Raw genomic sequence first — 27,141 nt, 5'->3', positions numbered from 1 at the left:
AGAATTACTTTTAGCCGAATTAGTGGGACTTGCTTTAGAATATACTGATATAGAACTATTACCCAAAGAATGAGAGATGCGATTAATTGATCCCCCTAAAGCGGTATTACAGGTCAATGTTTGACTATGAGATGCTGTTGACGACGAAGGGCCATCAAACTGTTAGAAGCATTCAAAGCCGTATTAGACGAAGCATTAGCATTAAATCCGCTAACACCCAATATAGTCGAGTTAAAGAATCCGCCAGTACAAAAAACTATCTCATTTCGTTTATTTGTCAATGAAGCAGTTTCTGCCCAACTGTTTTCTATATCCTTCACCAGATCCTCACGTAATTTCTGCTGCACATCCAGTACACTATTCACCGACCTTGCATCGCTGTTCGTGTCTGTGTCAACTGCCGGCAAAGGCATACCTTCATTTAAATTAAATTGTTCCGGAGAACTGGAAGAAAATTTTCTACATTTTTTCTTACGTCTAGGCGGTGCTATTGGCCCGCTTGACGTTATAGAATCGGTAGTTTTCGAATGTGCCAATTTTGTGCTCGCTATAACGTCTGGTTCTTGAAGGACGACTTTGTTTTCTGTAGACAAAGCAGGAACTTGTGTTGTGTTCGAACCAAGCTGAGGTTGTTTAAACGAAATTTCCAACGATGATGGGATGCGATTAACATCAACATCGTTTGCATTGGACTGGGTACCAGCGTGTTTTAATGTACTCGTTTCTGTTATTCCTCCACTGCCAACGTTTGAGTTATTTAGTTGTTGTTGATATTGTTGAAGCTGTTGTTGTTGTTGCAATTGTTGAAATGATGGTGGTTGCTGGCCACTCTCAGCAATAGTACTGCTGGCAAGGAATTCCCGGTCAATGCTAATGCCTGACGGATCTATACTACCAGCCAAAATCCGGCCTACACGCCCCAAAGAAGACATGCTTTGTAAACTTATCGAATCATTTTCAATCACCTTGAAATCTTGTTGTGGTAGGAAACCTAGGTGTACCATCTTTTCTATTTATGAAAATACCGATCTTAAAGTGCAAGAAAACGATGGCTTCCACAGATTTTAAAAAATAAACGGAAGCATTGCAGCTTTCCTAAAACAATCTTTTTTCTGTTTTTTTTTTTTGGACTGACCTCGTTTATACTATAGCGAAAACCACCGAAAAGCGAAAATTTCTTGAAAATATGACTTAGGATCTATTGAGCATCGGTCCACATTTAAAAAAAGAACGGTTTCGATTTGCATCTTTTGGACTAATGCCTTAACGACTACCCAATCATACTTTCAGAAAATATTCATTTTGATTTTTTTGACCCGATGAGTCGATGTGTAGCAGTCGAAGCTAAGTAGGCCAATGTCCCTTACGATTTGAGTTCTATTTTTAGAAAATTTTCCAAGGTCGATGCTCACGAAACGTGGTGACGACGTGTGACGATTTTTTTTTTATGCGAAGTTTTCCTTACTATTTCAAGGCGATCAAGTGAAAGCTAGCCACGTAGCCGATTTGAAAGTCGAAAACGTGATTTAAAGAAGACCCCGCCTAAATTCTGAAATTAAATTTGCGAGTCACAGGCAGGGATATTGACTGACTGTGTTTACAATTTTTTCTATCAACAACTTATTTTCGTATATGCACACGAAAGTTCTCTTATGCGGCCCTATAGCTATGCAAGACATCCAAAATTCAAAATTTCAAAATTTCGTCCTTTTCCTAATTACACTTTCGTTTCATTATTAGATTCTCAGATTTTTAGAGAGTATTCAAGCCCTTACAAATTAAAAGAAAAACATGAGAAGATGTCAAAAGGTAATGGTACCGCCCAAGTGCAAAGAAATAGATAATTTTTATCGCATTATTTGACTTAATATAATCTTTAAAATGTTTTAAAAGTTAATAAAAATTTATTCTTTTCTCAATACGTCAGTAGTTATGTGAAAACAAAAAAATATATAATTTTTTTATATTAAAAGTGTGCTTTTGTATAAGTAAAGTGTTCTCTAGATGTTTTTAGACAAATAAAACAAAAAAAAATATATATTTATTGCCTACAGATCAAAAGATCTATTTTGGAGGTTAGTTTAAAACAACTAATTGACACAAAACTCTTTTTTTTCGTACATTTAAATACAGATGAAAATAAGACCAACTAAAAAAGAAAAAAAAATCGAGTTACTGAACATTATAAAGCATCTTTGAGTCCTCCTTTTTCTAATGTGAAGGACAGGGTTGAACCGCTTAAAAAGGATATATTCCTATTTTTCTTTTGTTTTTTTTTATTAATTTTTCTGTAAATTAGACTTATTTTTAAGGCACTACGGTTTCTTTCTTAGCGGCATTCATTCGTGACTATTAATTGGTTTTTTTTTTGTTGGTTTTTGTTAATAACGTCGGCGACAATTTAAACATTTAAACATTTTTCTTCATGGTCAGTTCATGGGCAGTGCGTAAACGTTTTCTTAATTCGCTGGGAAAACGTTCATAGCATTTCTTGCAAACGGGCTTCTCGTCGTATTCATAAAATTTCGATTTCTGTGTCATTTTGTTATCGCACACGGAGCAGGCAAAATGATGAACACACCAAGCCTTATTCAGGGCGGTAAAAACTAGTATTTTGAGAAACGAAAGGGTAAAAATTGTAAAGTTCAGAAATTTATTAAGAAGGAAGGAAGAAAAAATAATCTCACCATCCCCAGCTATTACTTGATTGCAAACAAAACATAGATTTCCAAATAATTGATGATAGTGAGTCTCACAATAGGCCAAGCCACGTTTTTCGTAATGGCGATGACCCAAAAATGGTTTTTCACATTTAGCACAAACGAAATGCTGTAAATTTACGGCCATTATTAATGACTTCCTTATACCAGTTAACAGTGTCGACCTCTTTAGCGATATACTCTTGTACGCCTCGCACAGAGTATGTGTAATATCAAATTAGTTGGTAATAATGGGACGACTTGACAAACTGACAACAACATTTTGTTTATTCTCATAATGATAAGATTTTATGAGGAAATCCAAAAGGACGGACGGACGGATCATTACGTACATAGTCGTCATTCAAAGTTAACTGGTTAATAATTTGAACGATTGAGAAGAAACAAACCTCAACATGCCAGTGTTTGCCTAAAGCAGTAACGACACGTTCCTCAATAGGTCGACGACAAGCTCCGCATATCGGTATACCCATTTTATCATGACAACGCAGGCAATATAATTCATTCTATTGATGAAGAAAGTAAAAAATCATTATTGATCGATCTTTTGAAATATTTCCTACATATGCGTACCATATCATTAGCTGCCAAACCGGGGCGACTTTTTACTTCACGTGCTGTTGAATCCAATTCAACTCCGCAGGCTGTGCAATTGAAGTGATAACCATGATAAACTTCACCCCGAAAACGTAATGGCTCGTCATCAATAAGGCCACTAAAATAAAAATTAAATTTTTGCTATTATCCACCATCATGGAAAGGTATCAAATTACTGATTACTGTCCTAACTACTATGTAAAAAAGTACACTTCTTCTTTTTCTCTCTGCACTTGTTTTTACTTACTGGCATTTTTGGCAAACATAACGTCCTGTTATTTCGGCCTTAACTTTGGCATTACATTCGTGGCATAGGGCACGATTTTGATTGCGAATGAAACCGCAATCGGCCAACTCTTTGGCACACATTTGACAACGGAAGCACTGAGGATGCCAACTGGCTGACATCGCTTTGATTACACGACCAATAACAAATTCACCACATTTATTACAACAAGGAGCAAAAAGCACATGAAAATCACGTTCACAATATTTGCGGCCCTCGAATTCATAGAAAATGCCATCTTGGAAAGCTCGAAAACATTGGGCGCACCTACGGACATATAATTATTTATTAGTATAGAGACATTTGATTATAAAATATTAAACCCACACAAAGCATTGCGTGTGCCATAGTTCACCGTTAGAGTTGACTATCTTTTCGTTGGGTTCAAAACCCTCTGCACATCGGGTGCAATGCATAGCCCCCAATGACATATTAGCTGCCTGTAGTCTGCAAAATGAAGTTTTAAATACGAAATTTGATTTTAATGAGAGGAATTTAGTTGCATAAATAACTTATTTTTCTTCTTTTTTTTTACTTAAAATTTCCTCTTAGGTCAGCAAACATTTTTGTGCTTTTAACGTGTAAACAAAGTTTACGTACTTTTGAACTAAATTATGAAAGTTTCTTTCAAGCGAAAAGGGCCTGCATTTCAGTTATTACTGTTTGTGTATGATTCACTGTTAAATGGAGACCAAATATATTTTACGCAACAGACCACTACTCAAAATAGAAGTGTAGCCCACGGTGTGCATGACTCATTGCGGAAATGATTTTAAAAATTATGATAAAATTTCAGATTTACATTATATGGATAAGCTCAGGAATAATAGTAGAGTTTCAACACTACACCTAATATCTACCGAGGCTTATAGCAAAACCTAAGCATTACAATCAGCTTTTGCACAGAAAGCCTCGTAGGAAATTTATTTTACTACTAGATTGATATTCGCTGACGAAAGATGTACATATACCAGACATCTAAAAATACTCAGATGGCTAACTTCAATTTAGCGACGTCCATCTGATGATACTTCCCAGATCTACGCTTACAATAGCTAAAAACACAACGTACCATCTATACAAATAGGTCTCTAAAACTACATATGTACAAAAACAGGTGCAAAGATTTCTCCTAAAATCCCGGTCCACGAACCATCCCCATCGTCCTAGTGGCACGCCCACAACTAATGAAATACGTTCAAAATTTTTATACCAATCATCGAGCAAAAATGATACACTAGATGCGGCTTTTCTTTACTGACTTTCTCTGAATTCTCTACACAGAGCTAACACATACACAACCGAAGTTTCAGATCAATATCTTTTATTGATCGCAAGCTTTTGATCAAAATATTCATTTCGTCAATACACTCAGAAGAAAGAAGTATCCAAATTCTGAATCATGTAAGCAAGTCTGTCTGCAGGTATAGTAAGCCCTTAACCTTATCCGCAGATATTTTAGTTTATAGGAGACATTTGTCCAACATCTTCTAAAAAGATGTCCTAAGATGCATTTATAAAAATAATCTCAAACGGCGAACCGGCACGCCTATATTCTTATGTACCCGCATCAAGTACTGAGTGGATGAAAATTATGAGATGGGGAAGAAATACGTGTACAATTGGTAGAAAACCAAAATTGGCGGTCTATCAAAAATATTGCTCTCAAAACTAGCAAAAATATTTGGTAGGGCCAACTAAAATTTAATGTCGAAATGGAACGTAATGCGATGAAGTTGATCGCTTACTTTCAAAAAAAGATTTCGCATAATAGAGTCGTTTGAGAAAGCGGGAAACGGTAAGAAATTGTATGAAATATATATCTAAACATAAACATTTCCTAACGTTGAATAGAAGTCAGGTGCGCAAATGGCCGCTATTGACAAATCTCACAGACCTAACGCTGCCGTTTGAAATGGTGAGGACCAGTGATTCGTTCTAAAGCGAATATAATTTTTCTTATTTGGAATTTGTTTTCCGTGCTTCTGTTGTGGTGCTTGTTCGGTTCAATGATCACGAAATTTGCAATGTTAGACAAATTGACGAATCTATCTAAATAGACTTAGAATGTCATGCTGATAACGGACATATGTATTAGATTGGCAAGAAAGAAATTTCGGTGTGCTTTCTTTCTAGCGATTTATATGAATATATATCAACAGGTGATTAAATTGTGAGAGAAGTGGAGAGAAAGAGAAAGGGAGCGAGAGAGACTGAGAGAGGGATAACTAAAATTGCGTGAAACTAGTTTCTTATCAGCGGTCTATCAATTTAACCGGTTCGTAATGGTAATGGGTACTTTTGGTATATGAAATTATTATTCGCCGATAAGCGTTTCAAAGCACATAAAAGAAGTAGCAATGGTTGTAATCATACGTAACATAACACCGTGCATTTAGTTTGCAAGTGCGGACGCAAACGGGAAGATGCTAGACGGTTACATAATAGCAATTAAAGAGTTTTGGGTTTTCTTAATCATCTATTATTATCAATTGTAAACTTACAAAAAATAAAGCCATCATTTTATCAAAATTGATTGATGTAGAGTATAAGAGCGCAGTTATGACATAATGTTAATTCGAAATTCTCTCTCATTTAAATTGTTTTGAACTGAACAAGAAAAATCTTAATTTTGCATAAATTTATATTAGATATGATCATCATAATAAAAAAGTATGCATAAATGTGTACATACAATAACAGCAACAATAATAATAAAAACAAATCAATATTACATTTATCAATGAAAGTCCATTCAAGTGCATTCGCTTACGGCCAGCTGCGTGCGTATGTAAATTACGACTAGAAAAAGATAAAACTAAAAATAATTATGACGTCATTTTCATAAATTCAAACAGACACATGGTGCAAAATATATAGGAAACCATTTATAGAAAAATTGGAATAAAGAATTCCATAAGCAATTAATACTGTCTTGCAAACATTTATTCAGCTGCCGACTATGTCAACCTTTTAAGAACTGTAGTTTCTTTAGAAGGCGTCTTTTTATGGTAACGAACTGAGAATTGAACACAATTAAGTTCAGTTTATTGGAATGCAATTATTCGATTCTTTATAAGCTAATTGCATGCATGGGTGTCGGAAGTAGTGCGGCCCTCACTTATTATTATTAATGCACTTGTTGTTCTTGCCATATATTTATAAATGACATAATGACGTTGGTACACACACATTAAGACATATTTTCAAATTTTCATAATTAATCAGATTTTTTTTTTGCAAATACCTTTGCCTTCTTCTTTTTGTGCAAATAAAAAAAAAAAATACTTTTCTATCTTTATCTGATGTTTAGATGCTTACTCAACGGGTGGCATTTTCTTTGAATGCACGAAATACACAAAAATACACAGATATCAAAAGAAGACTAAAGTATGTTTATATTTTCCCACCACTGCGACACAATCATTTGTCTGGCACAAAATATCTTAATAAACTGAAATATTAAATATATTTGACGCTAGTTGTAGTAAAAATCATGGAGCGGTTTATTAAGTTGCCTTTGATTGAGAAACTTTTCTCTTTTTTTTTCTTTTTTTTCTTTTTGTCTTTTTGTTGTGTGTTTATGGATTTCCTTCTCCTCCCAAATTTAGCGAATTTCTTGATAAAATATTTCAGTAAGAATTTTCACTTGTTTGTCGTTTATATTTTTCAAAAAAAGGTAGCAAAATATTTACAACCTTTCACTTTATTTTAGTCACATATATTTATGTTATTACCTTTTAATTAATTAAAAAAGGGAAAAACTATTTTATATACAAACTAAAATCTTTAAAATAAAAATTGTTCTACACTAAGCAAGTAAAAATAAATTAGTAGACAAAGCTGTAAAAAAGTGCACTAATTACTTGCTTGACTTTTAATAAAAACGAGAAAAAAAAGAAGCATTTCAGTTTATAACTAAAGAGCCATCTAGAGATTGTAACGTACAACATGAAAATACCAAGTGATAATCAGGCAGCCAGTCCGTTCCCAATAAACGAATGATATTGAAACAAAAACAGCAACAGAACAAAAGAAGATAGTGCAATTTAATAAGCAAAATAAATAAATTAAATGAATAATTTAAAAAAACTTAAAAACAAAACACAGACTCCTTACAAAAAACATATTGTCTGTTGTTTATAACATTTTTTACACATACATTCTCCATTTGCTTTTTTAAAAGCCTATCAAAATCCACAAATGTAACTGTCGTAAGCATGGATGTTTCCAACCAAAATAATACTAAAAATTGTTTTTTTAAACTACTTTTCTAAACTTCATTTTTCCAATAAAAAACGAGCTGTTTTTCATAAGCTCACGAATTTGTAATCCCTTACCGCCAGTCTCTTCCATTTCCCTTCGTGAAATTTGGATTTTTTAAAATGAAACAAAAGACGCAAACATAAACCTACATCTGTAGCTTTTTGCTGAGTGGATTTTAATATAAAAAAAAACCACATATGATAATGGATTTTAACACGAAAGCATATTTTAAATACCACAAAACAAATGTAATTATGAAAATTTCTTTTGCGAGAGTATATTTAGGGAAATTCTTTTTATTTGTTTTTATCAATATGTCTTATCTATGGTTTTTTGTTTGCTTTTTCATATCTTTTGTTCAAAGTATCTACATTTAATTACTCGTTCTTTTTCTTTTCCCTCCGCTTTAAAGCGTTGGCGAACTGAAGAGTAAACAGAAATTCGAGATAAACTTTAATTTTTATTATAAAAATAAGAAGAGCGTAATTTTTGCATTTTTGTTGCTTATATAAGTAAATAATCTAAAGAATTTTAATGTTTATGGGAATTCTCGTGCTTTTCCAATGACAATCGTGTCTATAAATAAATTCATATCTATGTTTGCAATAATGTGTTTTGTATTTCTTTAAGAAAGCAGCTATAGACAAAACAGCACTATTTTATTTGTTATCATAAACACTAACAGACGTTTGCACATATACACACGCACATAACATCTGTTTTGTATTTAGCCACGACACGCATAACGCATAATGAATGATAAAAAAGCGAGACGCATCAAACAGCACGTACAGCAATATAAAGCAGAGGTTTTCAATCGTTATGCTACTATGTCGGCCACCTACGAATTTCTAAATAAAGTTGTGACCGCGCAAAAATAGTGCTTATTTGAAAATCTTTCTCTTTTTATACCCGTCATCGAAGGATGAGCGGTATATTCATTTCGTCTAAACGTTTGCAACTTCCAAACGAAAGCATCAGAGACCACACAGGATATGTGTCTATTCTTGATCAGTATTAAATTTGATTAAGCATGTCCGTCCGTGCGTCTATGCAATATCTGTTGTAAACATTCTCCTGGCCGTAAAAGTAAACTTGGTAGTGAAAAAGGGCCAAACCGGTTAAAGGACACGTCCATAGTTGAAAATACATCTACTTTTCAAAGGGAATTAAAAATTGATGTTTTGCTCATTACTCATAAACGAGAGCAAATAAATGTACAAAAATTTGAAGGAAAAATTGACCGCGCCTTTCCAATATTATAGTGTATCAAAATGTCATTGTTTTTCCAATACCTTTATAACGGACAGAAACCCCGAAAAGTATACAAATTCTTGACCAGTTTCAAATTTGCAGCTAAACATGTTCGCCTATTCGTCTGTCTATCTGTGGTATCGTGGTAAACATTCTACCGTTAGCGAATATGAAGATATCGCCTAAAAAATTTGCGAAGGATTTCTAATTGACCTAAGCTTTTCAAAGTAGACGCCTACAGCGCCCACATGCCTATACGTCAAAAACATTTATTTTGAAAATAGAAGCAATCAGCTGCGCACACTCCATATTATGGAGCATGAAAATTTTACCCTTTTACGTCTTTCGCGATTATTAGAATGACGGTGATGGGTATAAAAGGTTCGGTCCCGACCGAGTTTAATTTTCTTACTTGTTTTTGTTTTGTTTGAAAAACCAACTGGTGACGGCATCCATGCATTTTCTTTTTTATGCTTTCAAGTTCAAAATGTATGCTTTACACATCCCAGCGATTTTTCGGCTGTTAATTTGCTGAACAACAGAAGAAGAAGAATAACATAGAAAAACAAGAAAAAAAAGATTACCTCCTCTTCTCACAATGACGCCGCTCATTAGAGAGGCGCGTCTTGCACCGGTTGAATATCTCTGATCTAAAATATGTTGTTTTGTTTTTGCTGTATTAGCGTATTAGTGTGTTAGTAAAAATTAGTTACACGTTTCATGCGTATAAAATGACGTGTTATGTGTGTGAGATAATAAAAAATATTCAATACACCAGAGTTTGTAATGTTTACTTTTGAGTTCATATACAATAATCAAAGTAAACATATAAACAAGCTGCCGGCTACTTGTTGTTGTTGTTGCTATGTCTGTTGAATGGAAAATACCAGCATTGTTCCAAAAATATTGACATTTCATCACGTGTAAGTGAAGTGAAAACAGTCTCTTAAAAATTCAGCGAACTTGTCCTTTGTCCTTTTTGTCTTTCCTACATTACGGAATTTTGTAGTTTTGCGGAAATGCTTAAGTCCTTTATACAGACTTCATGAAAGTCGGTCAAGGTTTAGAAATATTGAAAAGTAAATCAACTGACACATCGCAAAACAGATGCATAGATATTTGTTTTTGTGCATTCAGTAAACACACATCCATAAGACATTATGGAAATCGAACTATTCAGTTCGAAAAGTCATGCTACGGGAAGGAAATGGTAACGAAATAAATTGATCTGTTTATAAAACATCTACTAACTAAGTTTATTATTTTGATTTTTAATTATGTTTGAATCTCCATATTTCGAAACTAACAGTAAAATATCATATTTAATTTATTTGCGTCAAATGTCTTCTTCAAATGATCGCTGATCTGCAATCTGTACGTGTTTTTACAACAGCTCTGTAAAGGTAAATAAATATACTTCTGTCCATCCCAATTGGCATATATAGTATACTATATTTCTATATACATAACAAGTCTGTTGAGGCAAACGACCATCTCCACTGCTCCCTCCACGAGCCCCATTACATATTTACGAACGGGGCTTCTTAAGTTGCTTGTGTCTGTCTATAGGACATGTTACAATTCTTCTCACAACTCTCTGTAAACGTGACATGGCCCAAGCGATGATTTACTTTTTTTCCTTCACTCACCGGAAATTTCTTAGATTTGTCACAAAAAAAACATTAGCTGTTTTTTTCTAAAGTAAACAAAGTAAAGAAAGAGAAGAAGAAGAAAATTGTTCTTTGAGATTATATGTTGCTGTTAGCTATTACATATTAAAAGCGGACACTTTCTGTTAAAAACCGGTCAATCTGTTCGAAAGCGACCATTTTTTGTTAAAGTAAAGAAAACAAGTAAACAAAAAGACGAAGAAGAAAAACAAGTAAATAAGTCAATTAAGTTTTTGGTTTATTGAGGACAGGTTGAAGGGAAAGAAAATCAAAAAGGAAAGTTAGGAAAAGTATCGTTAATGCCTTTAAACCTGGTCTTACGATCATCCTCCATTTTCTCGAATAGCAATCGCTATTCGTTCGTTCGTCGGCGCCGTAATATATAATCATATGTATAAGGAAGAAGATAAAGGATTTTATTTGAGAAACGGGAAATGTACTTAGTTGACTTTTGTTTTTAACCTAACGGAAAATTTTCAATCAACATTTACAAGCTAGGTAAAGTGCTGTCACGAGGATGAGCACCTTTTTTTTTGCAAACAAAGTGAAATCTCTTACTTCCCAAGGGAGTATAGTTCAAAAAGTGCGGCAAGTAGCGCCATGAAGTAATCGCTTATGTAAGTTCTGGCTGTTTGGTTAGCCTTTATCAGCAATTTCATGAAAAACAAATAAAAAAAGGTATTTTTATAAAACATTACTATCTACAGAAAGCGGGTTTTCAATCAACAAAATATTGAGGTACGCTGTAGGGTCTAGATTTGACTTTTGATAAATCGATCGGAACGCGAAAGGAAAAGCATCGAAATAAATTGATAACAGAATTAAAAATCTGTCACCCAGTTATTTGCGCTACAAATGTTTTTTATTTTTACTTTCTTTTTTTTTTACTGCAAATAGTTGTTGTATTGTGATAAGCAGCACACTTCGTTTATTAAGTTTAACTGATTTTTTTTTTTTTTCACTTCTGACAGCTTCGACATTAAGAAACGTGGTTAATACTCAAAGTCAAGGTTAATATTTTTAAAGATAACGATTAAATAAAGAAAACAAAAACAAAACAAAAAAATTAAATAAATGCATAAAGGCGTCAAAACAGATCCCTATGCAACCGACCTTAACACCGCATAAAATTACCAAGTCTTTATATAGTGAAATGTATGTCTCGCCGTAACCTTTAACATTGTAAATGCGTTTAGACGGGACATTCATCATTGCGTCATTGCAAAGTGTCGGTCTTTAACAGGTGTCGCTTACAAGTCAAACGAATGCCTGATAATTTTTATTTTATAAATGTACAGCATGTACGCGTATGTGTTTATATTTATTATTATTTTCTTTTCGCAGTAAAGCGCATGACTGTTGGTTGTTGTTTTATTGTCGTCAAAAAAACATATATACGATTTTAGTGATAAGAGAATTATAAAAAAAACCTAATTAAAATTTTAATACTTTAGTAAACATTCGAATTCGGCGCACACATTCACTTAAACTGGAATTTTACTGCTTCGATCTAGCCACTAGAACATATATTTATATATATAAATATGAAAAAATATATATACATATATAAATATATATGCACACACGTACATGAATATTCTTATATATATATAAATATATCTATGTAAATACGTATATCTCAATATACGCCCACTAATATGGAACACAGGTATGTTAAATTTGTCATTCCGTTCATAACATCCACAAATGTACACCGAATTAAAGTAGATCTGCCCATATTCGTCTATCTGTACTTTCATTTTTGAAGGTCTCCAAGCCGCAAAATCACGACAGAAAAAAATGTGGTACAGTGGAGATGCACTTTCATAGCGGGTTCGTCTATAGTATCCCTTAGCATTTCCAAACGACCCTTAAAATTATCCGGTTAAGTCTGGCAAACCAGTTTGAGCATGCTGAGCCTGGCCTCCATTTGTACAGCTATAGCGTGAGGTATCATACCCGGCAGGGCATCTACGGCATTCGAGAGGCAAGTTCTCATGGCTCCGGTCCTGTCAACCTATGCGAGACACTGAGTTTTGCTTAGCGCCAGCGCCGACGTTCTTTGCTTAATGTTAGGCCACCAGGCCAGGGTCGAACTGCGGCGATCAATGTAAGTCAGGTAGTTAGCCCTAAAAAATTGAAACTTCTCGTAAATGCTCTTAGCGAGGATTTAAAAAAAGAATTTGAGAAAGCAGCTGAACCGACTGCTTAAGTCGTCCATAATAGGTAAAAAAAGCAAAACCTATTAAAATCCAGGATATGACTTAAATTTTAGCGGCCATCACAACCCGTATCAACAGCTTACAAATTCGATTAACGTATCTATCAGGATAACCCGAAAATTATAATTAACGCATATAAAACTTTCTTACTTGAATATAACTTACTTGCGGTTTGTTTTGTTTTTTTTATTTTTTCGAGGGAAAAAGCTAACCGGTTGAGTATGTCTAAAATTAAATAAATTAATTACAAATTAACGAATAATAAAAAAAAAAAAAGTAATTGAAAATAAATAAAAAGTATTAAAACTGGAAATAATGGAAATAAATGATGATAACAAGCACGAAATTTATATTAACTTTTAGCAATGCAAGTTTCTTGATAAACTCAAACTAAAATACAATACAATCAAAAAAGTGTTGAGCTCTTAACCGTTAAAAAGAAAGTAACTTTCTACTACAGTCATCATTGTTCATATTTTTGTAAATAGCACATATTCAAAACCAAAGAACCCCAGACCTTTTACTACAAGGCATAAGATCTCTGATTCATTCTATAAAAGTAGATTCGGGAGGAGAAGCTAAGGCCACTAACTAGCGCTCTTAAACAACTTGCAACTTCTTCGCCGAAGGGTTCGCATAGCTTTATGTTATCTATGGGCAACCTATTGGACTTATTACGATTAGCTTTACGTAAAAATCTTTGTTTGATGACCTCGACCCATTTCCCACCTTAGGCGAAAAGTTGCTAGAGAACATGTTTTCAAATCTTTTTCCTCTTTCTCGCACAAATTATTTTACTTCCTGTAACTGAACCACAATACGTATAATGAAAATACCATACGGAAATTTCGACAGTCACGAGCAGGGCAATTAGAATAATTATTTTTAGTTCGCACTTTTCTAAGTACCTCTGTTCATTGAACCTTACTTAGTCTTAAAATTTTCCTCTTTTACTCGCCTTATATTAAAAGTCGCCTATGTGGAGGCGTAAGCTTGCAGATGATAGGTCTGATTACGTAAAAATGTAAGTCCAAATGTATGATGAATGCCTAACTCTTTTGCAATTTCTCGACTTTTTAAATGTCGATTATTTTCCAACATGGATCGCAAAACATCATTATCGATCACTTTCTTGGAGGTTCAGATCGCCGGAACGAAATTTGCTAAACCATCTTTGACAAGTACGAGCATTTACAATATCTTTTCCAAATACCACACATAAATTTTTACATGCAACCGATGCGTTGCTTCCTTTTTCGAATTCATACAAAATGCAGTGTCATAAATGTACTGATGTATCTACTGACATGTTTTTTTTTCACTTTAAATATCACAAATAAATGATGAACTGTAAAAAAAGGCTTCTTTTATATTATACAGCAGCTCAAAAAACAAAAAAAAATGCGAATGACTCACTGGCCGGATGTTTTTTTATTTAAAAGAAAAACTACCTGCCTATTTAAAATACGACAGAACTTTTCCTCCAACCTAATATATATTTTGTATTGTGAAATAAACTTTTTATTCATTTTTTGTAAAAATTTATGGTTTACGATCTAAATATATTTTTATGCCCATCACTGAAGGATGAGGGATATATTCATTTTGTCCGCATCACCTGGAAGGAAGCTTCAGAGACCCCACAAGGTACATATATTCTTGATCAGCATCAAATTCTAAATCGACTGCCCACCTGGTAAAAAGGCCGCAAATTCTTTATTGCTGATTGTTACATAAACTAAGCCAAATCAAGGACAAAATACACGGCCATAGTGTAGCTTAGCACACCCTCTGTTTTCTAAAATAAAAAAAAAAAGAATTGATTTCTTGTTCGTCAGTTATAAAACACAATAAATACAATGACAAAAATTTGCATTTATCTTCTATGGGCGTCCTGCAACACACGTGCGAAAATAAAAAAAAAATCGATCATACCTACTCAGTATTGTAGAATATTGAAGTTTCATTCATTTATCAAAGCGTTTGCAACATTCAGAAGGAAGCTTTAGATACCGTATAAAGTTCGCATATTCGCATGTGTTGATCATTATCAGAAGGTGATGGATGAGAAAGATTCGATTGCGGCTGAACATAACTTTCTTGCTTGTTTTATACAAAGTGTAACTAGGTATCAGATATAAGGAATACTAAATATAAAGTACAAGGCAAAAGTAAAATTTATGGCATTTTATTAAGCATTTCATAACAGCACTTACCTACAATAAAACCTATTAAAGATAAGAGATAAAGTTTATTGCGAAAACTTCAACAAAAAAATCTTAATGGTCATGTTTAACTCTTTAAAAGCGAATATGTGACATACAATTTAATTACTTAATCTTTTTTAAACATTGTGCGCACATTTTTTAAATTCACGATTACTTAGTGGGTGCAGTAATAGCAGTAGTAGTAGTAGCAGTAGTAGTAGTAACAGTAGTAGTAGTAGTAGTGATCGTAGTAGGGTATAAACGATAAATTCATTTTCATATCAGAAAACGCGCGACATCTGTTTTTAAAAGACATTTCAAGGAATTTCAACATTTTTACGGGGTAAGCCCATAATTAATATTATTAATGATCTTCACGTCTTGTAGGAATTCTTGGGTGCTTATGGAAGCAAAAATGTCATCGTCATCTTCATCCCAATCATAATTGTTACTTATCTCAGTTTTAAACTGGTTAGATGGCACTAGCCAATTTTGCCTTTTCTCTAAATTCACGGCTATAATTGCTTTTGGGTTTCTCCCGCAATATAAATAAAGGGGACCGATCTAAATTTCTTAATTTACTCTCGGGTGACACTACAGGACTATTAAAAGGCGTTGTAAAAAAGGCCTCAAATATTATATCTACCTTTAAAGCCAATCAAAATAATAAACATAATAAAATAATATCAACCTCGAAAACAGCGTATTTTCCGCAATATTTCTGGTATATAAAGAAAGTTAGTGGAATAACACTGTTCGGGAATGTTATTGAACGTATATTTAACAGAAGCCCATCTGTTTTTCTTTTTTAATTTACTGTGGTACGTTCCCTCTTAACGCCTCTAGTAACCGGTGAACAAAAATGTCTAGCAAATCGTAACATGAAGTACTGCGAGGGCTTTGGCCAATTTCCTGGTGCTCAGGGTATGCTCAGCGACACCAGTCTCTGACTAACAAGAACTGCATGGTGATGCATGGTTTACCTCATTTTCATTAAATTACTTGTTAATACCCTCTGCTCTATTGTTAAATTCGCTTAAAATACATTCTTCCTTCTTTTAAAATTCACAAGAGAGCGAGTTGCGACATTAGCACTGGAAACCCGACCGTCTTGTTTCGCGGCTTGCTTTCGACTCTCACCCGACTCTCTCTTCTATTCGACCGAAACCGGTCTGTCCCTCGGCACGAACAATTTGCAGTCAGCTGTTTGATGACTCCCGCCAACCATATCCCAATCAAAGAACATCTGTTTCTGACTGCGATTCCCTTATCTCTCGTCATCCGTGCAGTACTTTACTTAGTCCTATTCTCAACTCTTAACGTAACTTAGCCCAGCACTCCTCCCTCAGAGACGAAGAACCTGTGAGGCCAAAACGAGAGATGACTTTGGCTCTTCATAGTACATTTGTCTTGTTCTTGAGTATTACGATTAAAAAATTGTACATATGGCGCTACATTATATTACTTGTTTGTTTTAACATTTTTCTCTTTTTTTAATATTTTTATTTTATATTTTACTCATATTCTATATTACAATTTTATTACTCTATTATTCAATCGGTCGCTACAATTCTATAATTCAATCTTTTTGCTGCTGTATTACTATATACTATTATTATATTATTTAAATGTCCTGTTAAATCGTTGTTCTGTAAACGCTGTTATTCTTCTACTCCTTTATTTTGTTATTTCATTATTCTATTATTCTGTCATTTTATTTGTCTACTTCTTTTCTTATTGTTGTGTCTCATTATTCTGTCATTTTATTACTTCGTGCGTTTTATTATTCCAACATTATTTTATCCTACTATTTTTTCTTATTCTATTATTATCGTATTATTTTCTTCCATTTCTCAGTTATTCTATTACCCTATTATTTTATTAATTTATTGTATTTATTGTTCCCTTATTTCATAATATATTGTTTTGTTGATTTATTATTCTCTTATTTCATTATTCTATTATCATATTATTCTATTATCTTTTTACTTTATTTTTTATTCTATTATTGGGTATTATTCTATTTCTCTCTTATTCTATGATTCTACTTCTTTATTTTACCAATGTCATTTTATTCTAGAAGTTTTGCTTATTCCATTATTCTTTTATTCCATTTCTCTATTACTTCGTTATCCTAACACTTTATTAGTACATTGTGGTGTTAGTTTATTATTCTCCCATTTCATTATTCGATTATTATATTATTCTATTATCTTTTTACTTTATTTTTCTAATATTATTTTATTCTTTTGTTGGATTATTGTATTATTCCGGTTCTCTCTTATTGTGTTATTCTACTATTTACTACTACTTTATTATTATGATGTCAATTTTTTTATAATTTTTGCTTAGTCCGTTACTCTTTTACACTTCCACGCCATTTCTCTCTTATTCTGTTATTGTACTGATGTCATTTTATTCTATACGTTTTGCTTATTCCATTGTGCTTTTATTGCATTTCCCTATTATTCTGCTATTCTACCGTTGTATTAGTCTATTATTTTGTCATTTTATATACTTTCATGATTTTCTTATTTCATTATTCTGTTACTCTTTTAGTTTCTTATTGTACTGCTCTAATATTATTTTATTGTTGTACTCGGTTACTTTATTATTTCGTCTCTCTTTTATTCTGCTATTTACATTTCTGTTTATACACTACACGCCTTCCTGCGATTGCAAATTATTAACTACATCTCGTCTATTCAACTCATTCAATCAATTCATCATCCAATGTTGCATACACTCAAACCTCTTTTTGAGCGGTGAATAGGGACCGCATACACGCACAAAAAATAGTTTTCGCAACGGAACTACAAAGTATTTTTATATGCGGTGAATATGGACCGCATAAACCCACAAAAAGAGGTTGGAGGGTGCAATCAAATAAAATTTCGAGAATTTTATTTTATTTATCTTGTTGTGCAAAACATTTCTTAGCAGTTATCCTATATGTAATCTGACCTATGCCTGAATGAGAAAACTTTACTTTACTTAGCCTCCCATATTTTGAAAAGTTTGACAATTTATGGCCTCGCAATAGAACGAAGAAGACAGAAATTTGATCGTAACCCAAAGTAATATAAGTATAAAATAATGTAATATAGCAACATGTACAGTAAATTCATCTACAGAAAATTATATGTGTAGAAGAAGGCTATTTTGCAATTTGTAGTAAACAAGCCCACAGTCGTGGCTTATATATAACTAAATATAATAACAGATCAAATTTAAAGTATACAAAATCGATTAATAACTTTGGAAATTTCAAGATTTCCTCCACCGACCCGATAACCTTCAAATCATATTTCGTGCAATGAATTGTCTTTCTGCATAAACCAATTAAGTATTATAAATATACTGCTACCACATACGCGGAAGGGCTTTAGATAGACCTAATTTTTATTATACCAATTGATGCAGAATCTTTTGCTGCCTGTCCGTCTCATGTCTGTCGATTACTGTTGTATTCGACCTACCGGTCGCATTTGTTCCCAATTGTGACATATTTGAACGACATATTTGATGTTACGCTGGCATGTTTTCGCCCAAAAGTGAATCTTACTGAGAATGCATCAATAAATGTAGCTAAATCGACAATTATATTAGCAAACTGATGTAGGGTACTCATCGGTCGGTCATGTCCGGCAATAATGCTTTCACCTGCCTTTTTCATTGCATTTCAGAGTTACATAAGTATTTTCTCAATTACCGGAACAATCGTAAATTTTTCTTGGCGTAAAAAAAAACCCGTTACTAAGTAATTAAAATAATTTTTTATGCAAAGTATTTTAAAATTTATAAATTCTTTTATTTATTATTGATGTCCTTATAATTATTCATTAATTTATTTACATTACTTTTAAATTTTTCGGCTCGTTGCGTATTTGGATCATATCTCATGAAATGATCTATTAACTCTGTAGCTAACTGTAAGCCTTTATCAACGAAATCAAAATTCTCATTATTAGACTGCAAGGGATCCTTAAGGAGAATGTCAGTGGGCATGTCAAATACTTTCCTTTCTTCCTCGGTTTCAAAAATATCCACAGCTTTTTCTTCTAGTTCTTCTTCATCAGGTATTTCTTTCTTTATGCGGCAACGTTTTGGATAATAATCAATATCATCCGTATTCCATATTTTCTCCGAAGCGCAAACGCGATCAATGAAACCATAAATGTCATCATTTAACTCAATATCCACTTTCTCTGTAGGTAAGGCGTTACGCATTTTAATGTGATCCAAATCGTATCGTTTGAAAAACCGTCTCAACCAACCGTTACTGGCGAAAAATTGTTGTTCTTTTCCTGATTGCGGTAACGAAACGAATTTCAACATGTATTCTTTAACGCTGCAAAATATCTTCTTGGCCATAATTTGTATGGATTGGCCATCTACGACGTAACCTTTCATATGCTCATGCCATTCAATCCACATGATTAGCACTTCTTCAGTTTTCTCCAACATAATATACCTAGTATAGGAAGTCGATTTCGCATTTAAGCCGGCACCAGTGAAAACTGCTCGTCTAATGGCATTTTCGTTTTTCTTTATCGATCTAACAGTTCCCTCGTTTAAGCCGAAAAGCCTACCAACTGCTGTCGAACCCATGCCACCTGCCGACCAAAAAAATTATTATTATATTTCAACTGAAATGCAGAAAGAAATCAAATACAAGAGATTTAATTAAAATACCACCGGCTAAATGATCTAAAATATTAATTTTCGTATCCAAAGTAATCGATTTTCTTTTGTTTTTCATCTTCTCCAATGACATTCTCTTCAAATAGGTTAATACTATGGAAGATGTTTTTTTTTCTTTTTTTTTTTTTTGCTTTTTTTTTTTTTTTTTTTTTTTTGTAATATATATCTGCAAAGGTCAAAGAAACACGCGCTTATACTTATTACTCTGCTTACTACAAGCAATCAACTGCCAGAGAAATAACTGCTTAAGAGATTCCTGCTCTCTATCAAAATTTTTATATTACTTGTTCGTGTTATACTGAAGCAAAGCGTGCAAAAGCAGAATATCCGAGAAAATGTAATTAAATGAAAGAAAAAAAAAAAGAACTTGATTTCGTGTTAAAACGAATCGTGAGAAAAGCAAGCGTGCCTACTGTACCTTGTCAATGCATGAATGTGTGTTTGGTAATGCGTCGTTTTTTTTCTTTTCCTCTTATTCTCTCTTTCTCTCTCTCTCTCTCTCTCTCCTATCTTACTCTCTCTGTATTTGCGCGTTTGTTCAATTATTCTCAATTTCGCTGCTGGTTTGCCGCTCTTTCGAAGCATTAATGGCAATAAAACGATGAAACTTTCTAACAACAACGCATTTCATTAAAATATTATTCTTTTTTTTGCCTTTCACATCTTAATAAATATTTTACATAAACAAATTTTCCCTTTTTATTACAAAAAAAAGCACAAACAAACACAATTGCAATGAGCTACATATGTATTACACCTTAGAGACTTTACATTATTTACGAATTGTAAGGGTTGCGTGCGGGCATATCATCCTTGCTTGCATGGGCAAGTTTTGGGCAAGTTCGTAAACTAGTTTAAACCGTTCTCATGTAAAGCGAAATTCTACGCAACAGATAGGTATCTTTGATTGCAAATAGCTGCAAAGTTGGCTTGAAATACTTGCAGGTTATGTAGCGCAGTGCTGTAGTGTTGTGTTCTTTGTGGTGCATTTACGAAATGATGCCCGCAGCGCTAGCCGCGTTGCGCGCATTATGAGTCATGGGCTGTGATTTCGACATTTTTTTTCTTTTCCTAACGTGTCTTTTCATACTCAAAATAGCTATCCTATACTAGAAAAGATTATTGCATCAATTGGTGGCAACGCGCACAGCTACTAGTAAACAATAAGTCTCGATTCGAAAAATTTTTAATGGAATTCATAGATAGCTGCATAGATGTATGCGTCGTAAGAAGTCCCGTGATTTGCTCGAATGGGGAAATTTCTTTCACCTTTATGTGTTTATTGCAATCGCGATTACGAAAACTCTGTCTAGTATAAGGTGAGGAAACTATTCCGTCTTATAAAGAGAACGTATAGGAAATGCTACCTTTGGCGATTAGAGACCACATTCGGAGCATGACGGAAGTTCACTTTTGTCTTTAGTCACAAATTCTATTTCTTAGTTGCATTTTTCACGTAGTAAAAACAATACAAAAGGTACGTAACCAAATGGGTAGGAAAATGCGATTTTAAACAAATTAAAAAGTGAGTTGAACAAACCAGACCATTAATTACCCTAAGCCACTTGGCTCAATGCAAACAAAAGTTACCTCTTGTTGGCATATAATGAAGTCCTCTTCCCCATGGCAATCATTGTACGATAGAGCGTAGAAAATATAAACCAATGGTGGCCATTTATATACTGAAGACCTAGCGTCATCATAGATCGTAGATCAATTTTCAACGTAAAATATTAGCAATTAAGCCTTGCTGCTGCGTAGAAATATATGTCTTCTAAGTGTGTTTATAGGAGAACGGGATTAAAAAACCCGTCTCAGTCCGTCCAAAATTTTAGGGATATTTTTATTTGACTTAGGAAAGCTCTTATTGGACTTAGGGTTACTTTTATTAGGTTGCCGAGAAGTGCTTTTTTAGGACTTCCACAAACTTTTATTAGAGTTAGGGGTACTTTTATTGGACGTTGATCTAATACGCAATAGTGCAACCCTTCACCATAGTTTGTAACGAAATTTTAAAAATGAGAAAAACGACACTTTGAAATACGTCGATGTACGATATATCGAGACTGTTTGTAAAAATTGTCTGATTCAATCCATTTTCAACAGCAATCACCTATAACTTAAAACACATTAGTGAACTAAAATTTCTCAAAATTTGCGAATGGTAAGTTAAATATAAGAATACATGAGGCCGCACCAGCTAGATACGCATACGGACGCACGTACAGATAGCCATGCAACCATTCAGAAACCGGTTGCGACCAAATTATTCTAGAAATTGCATGCAATGTAGCTTTAATGCAAGTTCTGCAGAACAAAAAAAAAGCATAGGCATCAGGCGGATAGACAGATCGGTGACGATTTGTACAATAAAATATGATTCTCTCTTAAGCCGTTCTGCATCCTAATATACAACTTAGGCGAAAAGTACAAATTTTTCCCTCTTCAGTCCCGCGAAATATTGCTCCATGTGTTAGTATATAAACAAAAAAAAAAATGGTTTAAAAAAACCTTTTCTCATTAAAATCGTTATGTCATGCTAAAGTCCAAGGGAATCGATTCAGAATCTGCAGTGTGGTTTCGACAAGAGGACGCCAGTCCTCTGCCGCTCGTAAAGAAAAGAGAAAACATCAGATTAATTGGTTATATTGATGAAAGAACCCGTAAAATCTTCAAACAGGGGAATTGCCTCCTTCACGCACCAGCAGGATTGTGATTAGGAAGATAGGGAAAAGAGGAAAGTGGTAGCAGTCTTTATGGCCTTTCTTTGCAGTCATGATGAAAAGCAGAAAGTAAAATAACTGCAAGTTAAACACCTTCCACACCTTAAGGGGTTTCAAGCGCTTGAAGTCTAGCGCAAGCCCATTGACATTTGTATAGGATAACAAATTTTTCAAGTGTAAACCATTTAAAGTTGTTTTGAAAAAATTAGTTGCTATGACGTACACTCCAGCTTAACGTATGCACTTAATGGCAAGCGTAGCGAACAATGTAGACATGAGTGTAATAAATGATCTTTAAATTAAGTCTGTTCACGTTTTGAATAGTAATCCCTTATACTGAAAAAATAATTCCTTAGTTTAACTAATTTATGCATAAACTTAAGAAATCTACGGGATATTACTGCACGAAAGAGACTGAGACCATATCGCATAGCATTTGTCACTTATGATATATAAATAAAAAAATTATGGATAATTCATTCAACAAAAAAAAAAAAAAAAAAACCTGCGAATCATTTTAGTAAACTCTTTGTTGTTTCTTTGTCTGTTTCTGTCACGAGACACCAGAGATGATCATCATCATAAATTATATTAATTGAATGAATGAATTGACTTTGACTAAAGTACCTACATTGGCGTATACTAAATGACTCATCCGTTTAAAATCATAACAAATGATGGCAAAACCATATTTCTTGGTATACATATATATAAAAAACAATGATTTCAAGAATGATTAACGAAGCCCTACAAACATTAAAGAAATTTATAAATGAAAAAAACCAAACTCTACTTACATATATAAAAATATGTATGTGTATGGATCGTAAAAAGGCCAACAACTGTAATAAAAAACCAACTGCAATGAGTGGGTGTTACAGATAGTTGCAGCAGCTGCAGAAAAAATAAGTTCAAAAAAAATTACTAAGAATGACAGACTTATACCTACACCCACGCATACACATATATATGTAAGTACATCTAAGTGCATGCTCGTAAGATTCACTATTTTATTGCATAACACACGTCTACGTCTACGCTTGTTGCATTAACTTACCTCAAAAATTAATGGAACATTGTAAGATTTTTAAGGCTTGAAAGTGATTCGTAAAAGTTACGCGTTACGAGTGACGAGTTACGAGTTAAAATATTCTTTATTTCTAATAAACAAGATTGTTTCCTTAACTGGTAATTCCCATATGGTATCTGAAATTTTTCTTTCATTCCAATGCAAATTTTTTTATCTCTTATACTATACAAGTCTAACCATATAAAGCAAATTGGACAACGGCCTTAATAGTTTATAATTACGGGGCGACATTGTCTCGTCTCTCTGTTTTGAATTTGAAAGAGCGCCAATGAAATCGTATTCTCGGGGGTTCCCAAACTTTATTCGAATCGATCTCTCTTTCTACAAAATGCACTTTGAATTTTCGAAACTTTATTGCTTTGATGTGGAAAAAATTCAATTGATTTTAATAATTAATTTCATTAGTTTCTTTTTTTTTTAATATTTTGCCAAAAAAGGAACGGCCGTGTAGAATGTAAAAGTTTTCTGTGCGAAACGAGATTCTTGGGTAAACTATTATTATTATTGTTATTCCTGATCATAATTTCCCAACTTGCTAAGTAAACTATGATCATAAGCTTCTCTGTCTTAAGCTCGTGAAATTTTCAAAAATAAAAACGGTCTATGGAGTATAACTTAGGGTAATAATATAAAAAAACAGGCGTAGTTCTTCTTTTTACTAGATAAAGATGTTCGAAAAATAATAGGTTCAAAAAAGTAGAGGTAAAAAAATGAACATTACATAAGTACGGTTAGAAGCGAAGACTGGGATTCGTAGTCTACCTGGTAAAAGCAACGCTATAAACATAAAATGTGAGAAAATGATGTACAGATGCAAAGCTAGAGAGCTACGGCCGATGGCAAAAAAGATCGTGTAAATCTATTTAAAATCATTTAACCAAGGCATTAAGGGAAAAAAGGAGTGGCTTCATTCCGGTATATCTAAAAAAAAAATTCCTGGAAAGGGTATCCCTTAAGAGCGAAAATACATTTTCAAAGTTTCGCGTTCCATTTTTCGAAATGTATAAAGCTTCGCTGCCAAGAAAGCAACCCTGTATCTGTGACTGAAGACTTCTAAAAAATAGGCAATTGTTTACTTAAGCAATTGCAGAAAGTAGCATTCTTAGAGGCGACCGTGAGAAGAGTAACTACACAAAAAAAAAAATGCTCTACCTTAACCGCTTACTTATGCCACATATAGCAACAAAAACTGAAGATCTCTATGCAAAACAAAAAAGATTTGTCCAAAAACTATAAGCCTTAAATGCTAACGTGAGTACATTAATCATACGGAAGGGAATTCCTTTTCCATTCCTTTCCTTCAGAGTATATATTAGTAGCTTCAGTCACCATCAAAGTTTTGCTTTTTAAAGGGAGCTTTTGAATTCCTGTTCAATAAATGGAACTGCAGAGACGAGCAGCTACATAAAAAACTTCTTTTTTTTTTTACGAGCGTCAATTCTTTATTCCTAAAGTAAAAAAGTAAAAATAAGCACAAATCGTAGAAATGAAAAAATTCTTAAATCAGCTCAGCGAAAGTACAGTTGTTATCTTTCTTACCAATTATGAAATCTCTCTTCGATAACGAGTATACAGTAAATGCACAATGTTTCATCTTCGTTTGTGGTGAGCTTCATTACGTCATCCTTCATGCTAATTACGTATACAGTGTGTACAAAAAATAAAGTCACTGCAAAATTTAGTTAAAATTGATCCTAATAGGATGGGAATAAGTACAGATGTCTTTAAGAAACTCTGAAAATGTTGTCATTTATATGTAAATTTATATGTAAGCATATAAATGTATGTCTGCGCATAATAATAGACAATAAAAGTGGAAAGAAGCTCTAAACAAAACAAAAAATTGTAAACTATAAGAAACATTCATTGGAATGTTAGACGACCTAGCCAGGCAGCCAGGCAGCCAGCCAGCGAGCCAGCGAGCCAACCAACCGATCGTGTAAAATCCAGCTGCTGTTGCATACATAGTTGCATTAGTTATTGTTGTTATTTTATCTATATCTTGTTATTATTTTTCGCGCTCTTTGTTTTTAAATGTATTCCTACGCTATATGTCATTTCCTCTCTTTCTATATTCGCCTAGTCATATACCTATATATATACATATATATGTGTATATATTTAATCATACACGTCAGTAAATTGACATATATATATATATATATATATGAAAGAAAAAAAGGAGAAAAAGTAAAATATACGCTAAACAACAGCAACTAAATAATTATAAACCACATTTCGTTTCGCTTATGTCCGTCTCGTTCATCTATGTACTTTGCACTCGAGATGCACTTCGTTGTGTATGTATATACATGTTTATAGTTTGCACATTTGCACTCTTAACGTAGATTTATTCTACTTTTAAACGCCCCTATGTATATATATATATATATATATATATGAGAATATATTATTATTATTAAATATCGTTAGAAAGTTTTTCAATTTCAACTTTAGAAGAAAATCAATCGAAGAGAAACTGTTATCTATGATTGATTAGATAATAATTATTAAACATGAGAGTTCAATGGAAAAATATTACGTCTTTTGTACCTATTTTATGAATGCGTGACCATCGCATAGTAGGCTAACATGACACTTAACATTTCCCGTTAAGTGTATTTATTCTAATTTGTTGTTATTAAATTTTTAAGAACTTGTGTGTTTTGTGCATACACATATTACTTAATAATAAACAATTCAGAGATAATGGAAAATCAATCACTTGAATGATTTTTTAGGTCATTATTTCAGGTGCAATTGTGTAGCATAAAATGTTTCATCATTTTCAAAAACTATGCACATAACAATGGTCACCAAACGATTATTCGTAAATCGCATTGCATCTAAAAAATATTAAGCTTATTAATAGATTTAACTTTTTTCACTTCTATGTGAAGCTAGCACAAAAGTCAAATATAGAAGTTGGAACCGGATGAAATTGTATAAGGGCATTTGCTTACTTGCTATTAATGCGAGTAAGTTGGTAGTGTGCTTTTTGTTTTTTTAATTTGTTTGCACCCATAGAACCGTAGGTCTAATGTGCGAGTTAAATAAGTTCTAAAAGAATGTTTAAAGAGAGAATTGAAAGACTATACTACTATTCATATTGCTTTACGAACTTTATGAACATTAGTAACCGTCAACTACCAGTGTCAGGAACAATGTGTAATGTGTGCGGAAAGTCTGAATCTAATATCTTGTAGCACACTTAACTAAAGATAAACAATGATTTTTATCTTGCAATTATACTTAGCGCAACATTAGTCTCTTCGAATCCAAAAATTTCATAATTTGATGTATCTGTGGCCATGCAAGCTTGCTTGAAGGCCTCGATCATTCTGATGACGTTTTATGTGACTATAGTATTTCTTCAACTAGCATCACTAGTGCATCACCACA

At 33.2% G+C, this 27,141-nt stretch overlaps 2 protein-coding genes across 4 annotated transcripts; both read right to left on the bottom strand.

The window, feature by feature from the left end:
• Window positions 1–89: 89 nt before the first annotated feature.
• On the bottom strand, window positions 90–25,318 carry LOC119638783. The gene is made up of 4 exons (XM_038035790.1): window positions 25,308–25,318; window positions 9,130–9,135; window positions 2,132–2,139; window positions 90–1,006 (listed from the first exon to the last, which is right to left on the bottom strand). The coding sequence occupies exon 4, from the start codon at window positions 1,002–1,004 to the stop codon at window positions 114–116; it is 891 nt and encodes a 296-aa protein (XP_037891718.1). The 5' UTR covers window positions 1,005–1,006; window positions 2,132–2,139; window positions 9,130–9,135; window positions 25,308–25,318; the 3' UTR covers window positions 90–113.
• On the bottom strand, window positions 2,031–7,361 carry LOC119638782 (LIM and senescent cell antigen-like-containing domain protein 1). 3 transcript variants are annotated; one of them, XM_038035789.1, is made up of 7 exons: window positions 7,341–7,361; window positions 3,931–4,050; window positions 3,565–3,870; window positions 3,294–3,435; window positions 3,110–3,226; window positions 2,688–2,829; window positions 2,031–2,606 (listed from the first exon to the last, which is right to left on the bottom strand). In XM_038035789.1, exons 2-7 carry the CDS (start codon window positions 4,032–4,034, stop codon window positions 2,410–2,412), a joined length of 1,008 nt encoding a protein of 335 aa, XP_037891717.1. In that variant the 5' UTR covers window positions 4,035–4,050; window positions 7,341–7,361; the 3' UTR covers window positions 2,031–2,409. The 3 variants fall into 3 exon arrangements, with proteins under 3 accessions (XP_037891717.1, XP_037891715.1, XP_037891716.1); XM_038035787.1 differs by lacking the exon at window positions 7,341–7,361 and adding an exon at window positions 6,925–7,067; XM_038035788.1 differs by lacking the exon at window positions 7,341–7,361 and adding an exon at window positions 6,851–6,906.
• Window positions 25,319–27,141: the final 1,823 nt, after the last annotated feature.

This window comes from Glossina fuscipes, unplaced genomic scaffold (genome assembly GCF_014805625.2).
Source record: "Glossina fuscipes isolate IAEA_lab_2018 unplaced genomic scaffold, Yale_Gfus_2 109, whole genome shotgun sequence".
Lineage (NCBI taxonomy): Eukaryota > Metazoa > Arthropoda > Insecta > Diptera > Glossinidae > Glossina > Glossina fuscipes.
This window is presented reverse-complemented; position numbering and strand designations above follow the sequence as displayed.

Bases quoted from the DNA above. Each gene is read 5' to 3' on its own strand.
- LOC119638782 (XM_038035787.1), bottom strand. The intron at 3,436-3,564 runs GTAAGTAAAAAC...TTTTTATTTTAG, and splicing joins TATGTTTGCCAAAAATGCCA to TGGCCTTATTGATGACGAGC. The intron at 2,607-2,687 runs GTGAGATTATTT...TCAAAATACTAG, and splicing joins TCAAGTAATAGCTGGGGATG to TTTTTACCGCCCTGAATAAG.
- LOC119638783 (XM_038035790.1), bottom strand. From the start codon at position 1,004: ATGGTACACCTAGGTTTCCTACCACAACAAGATTTCAAGGTGATTGAA.